The following is a 13,752-nucleotide window of genomic DNA, read 5'->3' as shown; positions in this document are numbered from 1 at the left end:
ATGCAGAGCAAAGGAATCTGACTAAACAGAGAACAGCCAGCATCAGCACTAGTGTGGCTGCACCAGAAGGATGAAAGGTTTGACCATGACATATATTAGTGACTCAATTATGTTTCAAGAGTCTCTGGTTTGTGTCTGACCCCCACAGACATCCCAGGCCCATGGCATGGGCTCCCCAGGGTGGCAGGGTTGGTGCTGCCAGGTATGAGGATGTTTCCAAAGCACTGAAACACATACCCAGGGGATGTATGTAAGAGATACCAATTTAGCCCAATATTCTATAGTTAGTAAAATAGTGCCATTCATGTTCCTTGCGCAGCAAATGAGAAGCAAGCTCATTAAGGTAGCTATTCACTTCCCTTATACTTTGCTAGGTCATTAGTAGCTGATAACAGAGCAAGGCAGACAGAAAAAGAGAGGTACCAAAAGGCTACTATTAACAGAAAGAAGGACAAGTCCACAACATCTACATAGTGTTGATGCCCAAGATTACTTTTATTTCCTTCAGAATCTCTCAGAAAACCACCTCTGAACTATGCAGCTTGGGAAGAACAGCCAAGTCTTAAAAGTCTCTTAAAAAAACAAAGTGAGAAAGTGACTTTTGGCAATTGGCATCACTTAAACCACACCTAAATGTGCGTCAAACCAAGACGGGTATCTTGGTACATGCAAGTTCAATGGGATGCAATAGCCCGTGGACTAAAAAGAATTAAAAAAGGCACTTGTTTATGGCTGGTCAAACTAAGGAAAGCCTCGACTCATAACCTTCAGTGAAGTGACAATTGAATTGACCTTTATTTTTAGCACCTGAGAAAAGATGGACGAATACCTTCAATTAGCTCACCGGTGAAGGGGGGAAAAGGAGAAAACGTCCCCGGGGCCAACACAGCCTTAAAACAAACCTGTCTTCACACTCATTGCTGTGCTGCTGGAAATGAGGGGCTTGTTTATTGTACACACTGGCAAAAAGCCACTCAAACGAGACTGTAATTGTTGGGGCAAAGAAAAACGTCAGTGTGATGAAACACTGAAATCACAAACCTCAAAGGAGAAGCAGAGCATTCATTCATTGTTCCAGACTGGCACACACTTGCTTAGCAGAAAGGACGGTTTGTGCAGCTGCAGTTTTTACATATCCAAAAGCCCAAGGGTAAATGATTCCTGTATATGAATATACAAACACCTGTACTCACAGGCAAGTTGCTCTCGCCCAAATAAAACTTGAGCCTCAGCAGTCAACCTTAGTTTAACAGGCGGATTTAAGGGAGCCTCTTGAATGAGGCAGCAAATTGGAAGCAAAAGTGTTAAGAACTGAAAACACTGGCAAATTGTGCCTATATCAATCAGTTAACTTACTTTTAAACAATAACCTACTTTTCTCTTGTTGAATCACCAATAGTGGACAATCCTCCCCACATTTTAAGAAAACTATGTAAGAATGCTATCTAATACCATTTGTTGGGAACTTACTACACATACGTAGAGGTGAACTACATTTTATACTTGGTACAGTTCTTCCTAACCATGAGCCATTAGTCTCAATCTTCTTTGACTGATTTTGGCACAAATAATAGTGACAGGAACTTGCCATCTCTGATTAGGTTTTAAGAAGTCCTCATGCAATACAAAATTGAAAGATGATCATAGAATCATACAATAGTTAGGGAAAAAGCAGAGCCCCAGCAGATAATGCAAGTTTCAGTCACTTCAGACATGACACGTTCTTCAGATTCAAAGATCGATGGGGAAGTTACAGTAACTTCTACACTAAACTTGGCCAGGTCAGAAAAGCGGGCAGAGGACTTCACAGTGGTTTGTGTTTCAATAAACCAGCTGGCAAAGCGCCTTTGGTGACCACAGAACCTAAAGAAGCCCATGTAAGAACGTTTGAATTTGCCTTTTGTCCCTGCAGAAATGAACCATTTCTAGGAGAGGTAAATGACTTTTCTCTTACTTGTCCATTGAAGACCATACAGCCTCTGGGATGCAGATTGTTTTGCAACCCCAAACAGAAGCCAGATCTGCAAGCCACAATGGCACGAAGGGCAGATGTGCACACTGGATCAGTTCAGTGTTTGACAAAAGCAAGCTAACACACTGAGGAAAGACACCGCCAGTCACACAAGGACAGCAATAGGGTGCCAGGCTTCTGGTGTTGGTAGGACAAAACCACTTCTGGTCTTTTTGATAATGCAATACTTCACCTTCTCCAAACTGAAGGCAACAGCGTACAGCCAATGGAGTCAGAGAGCAAGTTCAAGGGCAAACACAACTTCTTGTGCTGTGCTACCTGATGCTGAAATGAGTGAACAAAAGACAGATGAAGCCCATGGAGCACAGACCTGTCAGCAACTGATAAAACTGATGGTCTTTATGAGGATTTTGGTGAAGGAAACCTCAGTTTAGCAGAAGTGAAAGATACATTAAGGGAAAGGCCTATTTGTAAAGATCTTCCATAATCAGATGCTTTTACAGATGCTGACACTGTATTTCTACTGAAGAACAGACACTGGACAGATGTTTGGTCTGACTCGGGAAACCTCTTCTTTAACAAGCCTGCTAACTAGAAAGAAGTGCTTCAGTGTATTACTCCAAGATCTGCATTTAGCCTTGTATCTTTAATGTGAGAGACATCTCTGAGACTGACCCTGCAATAATGATAAAACTATCTGTTTCAGAGTTAAAATTTTGTTTGAGTTTACATGTTTATATTATATCCATTATATTACATGATGCTATCTATTTTTGCTGTGAACATAATTCCTCTGCATTAGTAAACTCGTTCAGCTTCTATCCAGTTTCATTCATCTGCTGCTCATGAAATGAAAATGAACATGAAAATGAATGCTTATGAAAATGAACATGAGCCGGCTGCAGTGTGCGCTCGCAGCCCAGAAAGCCAACCGTATCCTGGGCTGCATCAAAAGGAGCATGACCAGCAGGTCGAGGGAAGTGATCCTGCCCCTCTACTCTGCTCTCGTGAGACCTCACTTGGAGTATTGTGTGCAGTTCTGGTGTCCTCAACATAAAAAGGACATGGAACTGTTGGAACAAGTCCAGAGGAGGGCCACGAGGATGATCAGGGGACTGGAGCACCTCCCGTATGGAGACAGGCTGAGAAAGTTGGGGCTGTTCAGCCTGGAGAAGAGAAGGCTGCGTGGAGACCTCAGAGCAGCCTTCCAGTATCTGAAGGTGGCCTACAAGGATGCTGGGGATGGACTCTTCATGAGGGACTGTAGTGACAGGACAAGGGGTAACGGGTTCAAACTTAAACAGAGGAAGTTTAGATTGGATATAAGGAAGAAATTCTTTACTGACAGGGTGGTGAGGCACTGGAATGGGTTGCCCAGGGAAATTGTGAATGCTCCATCCTTGGCGGTGTTCAAGGCCAGGTTGGATGAGGCCTTGGGTGACATGGTTTAGTGTGGGGTGTCCCTGCCCATGGCGGGGGCGTTGGAACTGGATGATCTTAAGGTCCTTTCCAACCCTAACTATTCTATGATTCTATGATTCATGGTTTACACCCTGGATGGCAGGATGCCCACAAGAACTTTCTTAGCATTGCTTGCTTATTTGTTTTCTCCTACAGCAGAGTCCTGAACAACAGCTTGTGGGCAGTATTAAAGTAAATCAATTCAAAGCAAACTGAAGTTATTTTGTAAAGACATTGCGCAAAGGCACAAAACCAGAAACACCCTTAGAAGGCACATGTCTGCCCACTAGGTGAGATGCCACCACTGTGAATCACAGAACCATAGAATGGTTTGGGTTAGAAGAGACCTTCAAGATCATCTGGTTCCAACCCCCTGCCACGGTCAGGGACACCTTCCACTAGACCAGGTTGCTCCAGGCCCTGTCCAACCTGGCCTTGAAAGACATCATCTTTTAACAACTGAGTGCATTCCAGAACTCAAACCCTGACTGAAACTGTTAAACACCAAAGCAGTTCAGGAAGAGAAAAATCTTCCAATTACTTTGCCACACAGTGCGTGAGTACTGCAGATAATTTACTGACTGCGTAATTTGCTTACAGGCTGAAATACAACTGAAGATTCCCCAAAGCTTTCCAATGTATACAAATACATATCAGCTGCACACAACTTAGCGACTAGAGGCTAAAAACGAAACTGAAGATTCCCTGATGTTTTAAGACACATACAAGCACTCACCAGCTCACCAAAACAGAAGTCCACTGAATGGGAGCCCAGGCACGTAACAATCTCAACAGACCTTTATTGTGAGTATTAGAATGCAGTCAACATTATTGCTATTGTAAAAAACAAATCACAGGAGAAAGTATTTTGCTTCTCTCACAGAAGATATAATAATAGTGCACTGCTGCCTCTCTCAGAGTGTTTAGTGACAATACACTGACACGTGGCTACAGCTGAACAGAGGCGTTAAAGAAGGGAAGGCTGCTGTTGGATGCAAACAGCAATTGAATTAGCTCTAATTACTCAATCCAATAGAATAAGGCTGGCTCATCTACCATTTACACACAGGCCCAGTGTGTATGGAAAGGTAAATTCACTCCTGAATGGTTTTCCATGGAGTTCCTTTTCTCCATGTGGTCTCCAATTTTTCATTTGGGCTGCTCAGGTTGGTGCAGAATGGCTGCCAAATGCACAACCTGCTCTTTGTGCAGTGTATTTTCACCATCATTACATACTTCATACTCATTTTCCATATATAAACTGATATACACATAGTGTATAATACTTATTGCTAAAGACAGACCCCCCCACACCCAGTGCCCAGGACATAACACAGTATAATAAAAGTCATTACTGAAGCATTTCAAACATCCTCTGTAAAATGATCACCTAAAGCCATACACACTCAGTACAACAGGGTCAGCTCATAAAATGTGAGAATAGCAATGGGCATTTCCAAGGGATTAATCCTCTGGCCTTAATAAGCACTCCAAAATTAAGGTGCATGTACTATAATACTTCTAAGCAGTAAAACCTACAGTTCCAGTGTCGTAAACCAGCATGGCAAAGATGGGTTCTGACTGCAACAGAATGGCATCATTGCATTCACCTCCTTTACACATCAGCACCTCCACAGAACCACCACAGGACAAAGTAGTCCAGCCAGCCTCACTGCACACTTCTTGCTATGAAGCCCCTGTTTGCAGAGTCCTTCTCACCCCTTACTTTTGTTGTTGGTATTTATATGAAGTTCCAGTTCAGTTCAGGATCTGCTTTGTGGCTGTTGAAGTTTCATCAAAGAAAATAGTTGTAGTTTCCCTTCAAATACAAACGAAAAATGTTCCGGTTTGCAAGCACCAACATACTTTCCTAATTTTACTGCGGTTTGAGTGACTCCTTCACATCCCTACCTTCAGTTTGGTAAGGAGTACTGGAGCCCAGCAGTGCCAAAGGAAATTTGCTGTCATAGTCATTCAAGTCCAGTTAAGTCAGAAGCCAGATTGGAGCAGAAAGAGATCAGGAGTCTCCTACTAAAGGGAAGCAGCAAGAACATCCGAACATTTGATTGTGGCACACACACTTCAACTGTACCCAACTCATAGCACACACCGAAGGCTAAGGCCAGAAGAACAGAGGAGACCTTCCTCTAGGAGTGCTTCCCACAGCAGCCATAAAGAACTGGGCACAAGAACAGAGGAGTGAAACCCTCCAGGCATCACAGAAGAAGCCAGTGCTGAAAGCTGGAGAACAAAAGGAAAAACAGATGCAAGATGCAGAACAGATGAGGAGCACATGGGGAAGCTCAGAGACAAAATTGAGACAGGTGGATGTCAGCCATACAAGACTGCACCCATGGAAGAACCGTTTCAGTTCTTTGCCACCCAGCACATACTTGAAATCTGTCAGAAAGCTGCAACCCATCTTCAACTATTCAAAGAGGACAACAGGCTTCTACCACTGCAAATTACTCTACAGCGAACAAAGACCTATGCATCTAAGGCCAGAATACCGAAGTACGGGCACTACTCAACCTACAGCTACCCAAAAGGGTCAGCAGGAAGCATCTTCCAACCCATTCCCTGCCATATGACTTGAAGTATCTCCCATTTTGTAGCTGAAACATAGGCAGCCCATCCAATCATGTCACCAAGACTGCATTTATGACTGGGATACTGATGTCCTACTGCCATCACTGCAACTGAAAATGCAGAATTCCTACGTAGATGCCCACAGTAAAGTCAGAGGAAGGCAGCTTTGAAACAAATCACCCTGATACCACCATGAATAAAAACCCTCAGGCAAAAAGCTGGGCATTTAAAGGCTCCACAAGATTGCCATTTAGCCCTGTGAAATCACAAGAGGCTTCTGTACAATGGCATTTCCCTTTTATTTATTGCTATAAAGAACTTATAGTAGGTTAAAAGAAGGCTGCAAATTTATAATTGTTACCCTTCTGCATACATGTATCAAAACCACTCCTCACACTGCCATATACTATTTCTCCAAGTGGGTCTGCCTCCATTATATAGCACAAGTGATTGCAATTTGGACTCCAGTAAATGATGTTGCAAATACACTGTGTGTAGATCCCTGGCTTATTTACAGAGGAAGACAGAAAACGATGCCTACAGGAAGAAGATTCTTGATAAGGCTGACTGGAAGCGATACTGGTCTGAACCAGGTCACATCAGGTTTGACTGGCACACGAGCAAAGCAATCAACTGTAGGTTCCATTCTGTGCAAAACACTTAGCATTTGTATGGCACTTGACTTGTAAGTGTTCGAAGAAAATACTTCAAAAGCATCCCAAACCTTCGAATACTTGAGAATCTGGAGCCAAAACTAACGTTCACATGGCAGAGACTAACATCACAGTTTGAGAAAGCAAACTCAGATGTCTGCGAAGCATTCAAGCAATACATGATGTATCACAGCACGGTCCAAAAGGACACCGAGATTGTGCCTCAGAAGATATGAATGCTTGCAGGGATCCTTCTAATATGTGACTACATAAGAAATTAAGATAAAAGAAGTACTGGGCAGATTGCTTGTTCTTGTAAGCACAGTCCATCCCGATAAGGCAGGATCCTGAGGGCTCATGTAAATTCAAAGACCATTACAAATACAAACAGAAGGCAAATTAAAGCTTGCAGCAAACTTTTAACTTTAACCTTATTATTTCCTTTTCAGGATACCATTCCTTCATTTCTGCACTAAGAACGCAACCTCCATCCTCCCATTTGGAATCTCCGGGTCCACCTCCTCCTTCAGTAACATTTACAATTATATTACATCACACACATTGCATAATGTTGCTACAGTGTATGCTCTATAGATTCTGTAAATACACTCCACTTTGTTTCAAAGTAATTCATCTGGATTTACACTTCTCTTACACAGTACCACATTCAAGGTTATGCAGCAAGTGAATAATATAGAAGTCTCACATATCCCAAAGCAAGTAGGTCACTCAACTACTCATATTGTTTGAAGCAGTTATTTAAGCATCCAAGTACATAACAGAGTATTTCATTTATTAACAGTTGCTATAAAAATGTCAACAGCTCCTCAGCTCTTGTGTTCTTTCTGCATTATGAAGTTGCCAATCATTCCATAATTAACTTCCATGTTACCATGCGGCTCTGCAATGTCTCCTACAAGCTTGATGCGGCAAGACTTTTCAAATAGCAACCACCCTGTAACAGAGGTTTGCATTTTGCTTTGGACATCAATAGTGATAACTCACTGCAGATAAGACAGACAAACAGGAAACGTTGGGGTAGGTTTAGTTTAGCAATGAACCAGCCGTGCTGCTTGCTTCCTCAATAATGGTCCTATCATAAAAGTTCAATGCACTGGCTGCAAAGTCTTTCCCAGATAATCCATCTTTGGCACATATTTCAATGTTATGCATCCTCAAAAGGTATTCCAAGATTTTTTTTGATGGTCTGTACATTAGAACAATCATTCCATTTGTATGCAGATCAGGAAGAACAGTGGAAAATGGAGAGTATGCAGAATAGTTTTAATAAACAGTTTTACATACAGTACCTTACATATAGAACAGTGTGTTTGCAAATTTAAATAGTTTTTTGAATGTACAGTGGCTTGTACTCTTTATCAAAAGGTAAATTCAAGTTTACTGTCTATCGGTTCTAAAATGCATTTATACAGATAACTAGAACTGATAAACAGACGTGAGGCATAAAATGTTCAAGTATCTTAATGTCACCAGTTAAATAGCCTCCTTTTAACAGTCTATTTTACAAATTTCAAAAGCTGTACATACATTATTTTCATTTTTAGAAACTGCTTGTTAAAAGGTAACATTTCCTGTTAACCACCAGTTCTTAGAGCCTATTGTAACAAAACTAGACATGTGCAGATATAAATGTAGAGAGTATGTATATATGTACATGTGTAGCTATACACATATACATACACATACAAATGTGTGTGTAGCACTGGGTACAGCGGCAACTTAGAAGCACAGAGGAAGTCCTGGGCTCAAAATCCAGCAAGAGCTAACAGAGCAAGTAGGTTGCCTTTGGTTTCATGACATTTCATTCACTGAAGCTGAAAGGTTTCATTTCGTGACATTTATTCTAGTGGTTTAGCATATTCCTAGCCACAGCCAGATTTGCTGCTCTTGTCATTCCTCATCCCAGCTGAGGATGGTAAAGTTTCAGAGGGCCAACACCAGAACAGAGCTTACCCAGGACGAAAACTGTACCTCGAACCCTGAACACTGCAATAGAACATAAAAAACCATAAACTAGATACAATTTTGGATGGATTGCTGGCACCGAATAGGACTTTGGAAAAAACCTTCATGTAAGTCATAACCAAATTCTCATCCCAGTGGTTTTAAGTATTATTTGGCACATCTGACCACTATTTGCCACTTATGTTTGAAAGGAGCCTAAGGGTGCTGTACTAAGGATTCCTATTTAAAAAAATAGTTTAAAAAGGAGACCATGATAAGTAGTTTCTTTCAAAAAAATCAAAGTTAACATGTTTGCTTTCCTGAACATTCATGAGAGAAGGAAATAATCTAAAAACTTCCCTTGTAGAGAGGATACAGATCTCTCTGTGTCTGCCTTTCACTAGCAAGACAAAAGGAATTCATTAAAAAAGCAGTTCCCAAGAATATCTAGTCAGCTGGATTCTGCTAAGTTAGATTTTTTTGCCAAAGGTTTCCAAACAGTAGTGTTGTTCTTCACCGAGTTTTTGTTTGCCGAACTTCCTTGGGGGGGGGGGGGGGGGGGGGGTGATTTTCTTGTTTATCATGTTCAAATCATATCAGCATTTTTAGGTATGAAATATATTACATTTTGAAGTTTGGACATTGCATATTCAGATTTCCAATACAAGAGATTCCTTACTCTAAATTCCCCTCTCTAAAGCTTCAGGCTACTTATCAGCAAAGAACCAGATAATGCTCAGCTTTTTGCTGACTTCCTGTCAGTCTTGTGGCTAGTAAGAAAATTCACCGTAAAGATCCTATTTTTATTTCTTTATTCTTCCTTTTGTCATACAGAGCAAAGTGTCGCTATTTGCTGTACTTTCCCCATGTCAATTAAGAGCTGTTTGATCCGTCGCTTGAGCTGAGGCAATCTTGCCAGAGGATCTGGTGGTTCCAGTTCTCCAGTGAAATCAAGCCAGCTTTCTAAAACTACAGAAGGAAAAGAAGAAGATCAGAATAAGTCTTCAAAAAACAGCTTTCATACAAATTAAACTTCTCTTTCTTACTCTGTCTCTTGTAAGAAGGGAAAATATACTGAGGCTGTGATTTTTGCTTAAAAGAAGGTATCAGATACAAGGAAGAAGTTCTTCACTGTGAGGGTGGTGAGGCACTGGCACAGGTTGCCCACAGAAGCTGTGGCTGCCCCATCCCTGACAGTGTTCAAGGCCAGGTTGGATGGGGTTTGGAGCAACCTGGTCTAGTGGAAGGTGTCCTTGCCCATGGCAGGGGTTTGGAACTGGATGAGCTTTAAGGTCCCTTCCCACACAAACAATTCCATGAAACACCAACTAATTCCAACACTTCACTTGAACACTCCAAACGTATCTTCTGATTTGATTGTTACTACAAAAAGGTACTAGGAGCAAATTATACTTGTAGCTAACAATCTATGATTCACACACATAAAAGAAACCTCAGTTCATAATGATCTAGCTATGACAGTTCTGCAACAGAAAACACAATCCTTAAACACAAGGCTTCTGTCACTTTAACAGGCTCCTGTTTACAAGGTCCAGATTACAGAATGGTTTTCCAATCTTCAACAAATGATTTCAAGGAATTTCTATGCTTGTAGAGACAGAAGGGAAAAGGTCAGCCCTCTTAGCTTAGAAATACTGCCTAGTATTAGCAGGAATACTGAAAGTAAAACTGTAGATAGAAATAAGACAATTTTATTTATCAAAAGATAATTAAGGACTCCTATGAGTAGACTAAAAGCTTGCCTCATTCTTAATTCTATGACTGGTGAGTAAACTGTAATGTAAATGGTGCTGCAATATTTACTCCTGTGCTACAATTCCACAGAAGGTTTTTCATGAAGCCTGATTTGTCTTACTGATATATAGCAAAGCAAAGCTGAAGGCAGAATGAACACACCTCTATCCCTAAATATTGTCAATTGCTAGAACAATCAGGCCAAAACCAAACCAGGCGTAGAAAAATCCATCAACTTTAGCATCTATATCTGGATAAAGATTAGAAAAGTTATCTCAGCTTCTTGAATTCTATCTAATATCACAAACTTAAGCTAAACTTTCAGGGGTTCTAAGTGCTTAAGCTACTTTATTGGGCATTCAAAACTTGTGGAAGGCTGTGTGGCTGCAGGCTCTGATTATCATTTTGGTACCCAAATTTGAACGCAATACTTAAAAATCCATCCTCAGTGCCTCAGATCACACAACACAGTGGCTATCAAAAAGATGCTGTCACAGGTGTATTAACAAGTATCTAGCAAGGCAGTTACCATCAACTTCTTTTTCAATCAGGTCCATTCTGCTGGTGACTTCATTCTGTACATTCTCGATATGGGTAAGGAGATTTAGCTGCCATTGAAGATGTGTGTCCACTTGTTCTTCTGAGCCTTTTCTTTCATTACAAACAAATACAGTGTTTCCTTCAGCAGAATTCTTCTTCATAGGAGCAACAGAAAGAAAAAAATTGCCATTTAAGAAGGTTTGGTTTATGTTCGCTTTGCTTTCAGGTGTTGATTTGAACACTTGTCACACAACAAACTATGCTGGTTTAGAATTGTACTTCTGTCTACTTGACAAAAAGCATAGTCAAAAAGCCATGTACCATGATACAGCAATAGACTAAACCAAACAAAATGCAAATTCCATACAAAGGAGTACATATAGCACTGGAGGAGCAAGGCAAGAGGTAAAGTTTACCAGCTTAAGCACTTTAATACAGCAAGACAGACTGCATTTCTGTGCTTTTTTTATATAAAGCATGAGTTAAATAATGAAATCTAAATTGAACCGGTTCACCAAAAATATGCAAAACCCTAAGGTTTGTTTCTAGAGAAAGAAGAAAAATATGCCTAAAATGCATTAATATCCAAGATGGCAAAAGTCACTATTTTGCTGGCCATTCTATTTGTTGATTAAGACAAAAGACTTCTCTTCCTACCATTGCTATGGTTCCATGTAAGTTGCAAGCACAAGTCTGGGTCAGAACTGAAAACGCCTGGGGTTAGTTACAAGGGCAATAATACGCAGAGTTATGCAAACAGAGTCTCTGAGGAAGATTAACTGCTCTTAATTAATTAGCATCCTTATAGCAAGTTCCTCATCTTTCTGTATTTGGCATTTCAGCTAATGAAAACGACCAAAGGAAATATACCAGATTTAATGAGTTTAAATGTTCAGTATCTCCCTTAATTAGCAGGATTCACAGTTTCCATTTTCTATCTACTGTGATTTCAGAGCTGATGTTTTTTCACTATTTACGATTCTATTTTAGGAACCAGAATGCTGGCTATGTGTGCTCACAACGTCGGTTCATGGCAAATGCCAGAATAAGAAGTTTATTTTACTGTATTAATACACTTCTCTGATAAAGTGCTCAGCTAATTTCTTTTTCCACACCTCATAACAACACACTTAACACCATTTTATTCTTAAAACATTTCTTCTTTCTGTCAATAATAGGAAGAGTGAGAAAAGAGGGGAAGAAGAAAATAGGGACTGATAGATTTTATGTTAGTTATTAAGAAAAAAAACCAAAACCCATCAAAAAGATTTTTAAAATCTCCTAGAAAAAAAAAACAAAACCAGGTCAAACTTGGGCCAATGCTGGCAGCTTTATAAGAAAATCTGGAGGATTTTCTCATAGTACTGGAGGACAAGTACTGTCAAAACTCAAAACATGCATTAAAGGAGTTAAAGTTGTCTATCACAGAGATTTGAAAAGTCATATGAAGACTAAATTCTACAACCTTTCCAGTAAAAATCTTTCTTCTCTCAAGACATCAGGTTTGCCCCCACAATGTCTTCACTATTCAAACTGTTAATAATCTTACAAAGGGTAATTCCAACATAAATAACAGATGCCCTACTTCTTACAACATTCAGACCCTTCCTAAAAGCATAAGAAGCGAATGCCAATTTTCCAGTGCTGTATGAGGACCCAAGTGCATCATTCTAAAACCAAGATCATAGAATAGTTAGGGTTGGAAAGGACCTTAAGATCATCCAGTTCCAACCCCCCTGCCATGGGCAGGGACACCTCACACTAAACTATATCATCTGGTTCGGTGAATCTTTTAGATGCCCACTGCACTGTTGAAGAAAATCTTAAAGCTAAGTAACATCTAAATAACATCATAAAAGATTCCACACACACACCCCACACCCCCCCTTTTAATGACCTCTGTATTTATTCAAACGGCTAGTAAATGCTCCTTGAGAAAAGCAACAAAATCACAAGGTCAAATAGGTCCTCCTCTAAAGATCAGTGTAGGCAATCAGAGGTGGTGGCAGGGCTAGTAAGAGAAGCAGAATACAGGATCCAGCTTGTGAAGAAAGAAAGAAATGTGAGGTTCAGATGGGGAAGGCTCATTCTTTCAGAAGCAAGAACAAGGAAACAAAGTGTAATTTTAAGTGAGGAGCAGTCCAAAAAGGAACTTGATAATAGTCAATCTGAACACTGTTTATACAAGAGGATATGTAGCAGAACTGTAGATTAGGTTAGGACAAAACAGTATCAAACAGCAGAACATTTAAGACTTTGCAGGATGCTAGAAGGAGGAACCAAAGCCCCTACACCAAAACTTTGACAGGGAGAGGTGAAGAAGGCACCTTACAGAGAACTTATTTCATGTAAAAAAATGGCACTTCAATCTCAGTGTCCTCTTGGTTTTAAGGTATGTACAAGCAGGTTTATGCAAAAACCAAGGAGTGCTTTTAAATAGATAATAACTCTAGACAGAAAGCCTCATTTCAGGTATCAAGGCTGACTACTGACAACAAGGAGAACTAAGAAAAGAATACTCTGATACTACCCAAAAACAGGTCTCCTCTTGGTTTATAACAGAGAGCACACACCTTTTTAGATATCTGCTTTAGTCTCTGAAGAAAACATTAGTTTTGCTTCACTGCTCACATATATTTACTTTTAATTCTAGATGAATTGATACTATTTATAATGACAATTTAAGCTACTGTTGGAAGGGAAGTCTATTTCACACTGCTGCAAGTCACCTTACTATACAAACTATAATCATGCAATTTAGCATACAAAATTATTCCTATCTAGAATAAGCCAAAATTTCCCATTCAGACTACATAA

At 40.2% G+C, this 13,752-nt stretch overlaps 1 protein-coding gene across 13 annotated transcripts in view; it reads right to left on the bottom strand.

Annotated features, from left to right (window-relative positions):
* Positions 1–4,230: 4,230 nt before the first annotated feature.
* Positions 4,231–13,752, bottom strand: part of PHF20L1 (PHD finger protein 20 like 1) — a gene marked incomplete at its 3' end in the record, with an annotated part of 58,303 nt that continues 48,781 nt past the window's right edge. For 8 of the 13 annotated variants that reach the window (XM_080610058.1, XM_080610065.1, XM_080610059.1 and 5 more), the window contains 2 exons: positions 10,925–11,090; positions 4,231–9,609 (listed from right to left, as the gene is read on the bottom strand). In XM_080610058.1, the coding sequence (XP_080466184.1) occupies positions 9,467–9,609; positions 10,925–11,090 (309 nt within the window). The remainder of the gene's footprint in view (positions 9,610–10,924; positions 11,091–13,752) is intronic. The other 5 variants (XM_080610064.1, XM_080610066.1, XM_080610070.1 and 2 more) reach the window with 1 other exon arrangement.

The sequence above is a fragment of the Psittacula echo genome, assembly GCF_963264785.1.
Source record: "Psittacula echo genome assembly, chromosome: 2".
In the NCBI taxonomy this organism is placed as follows: Eukaryota; Metazoa; Chordata; class Aves; order Psittaciformes; family Psittacidae; genus Psittacula; species Psittacula echo.
Note: the sequence above shows the minus strand (reverse complement) of the source record. Positions and strands in the feature narration are given on the sequence as shown.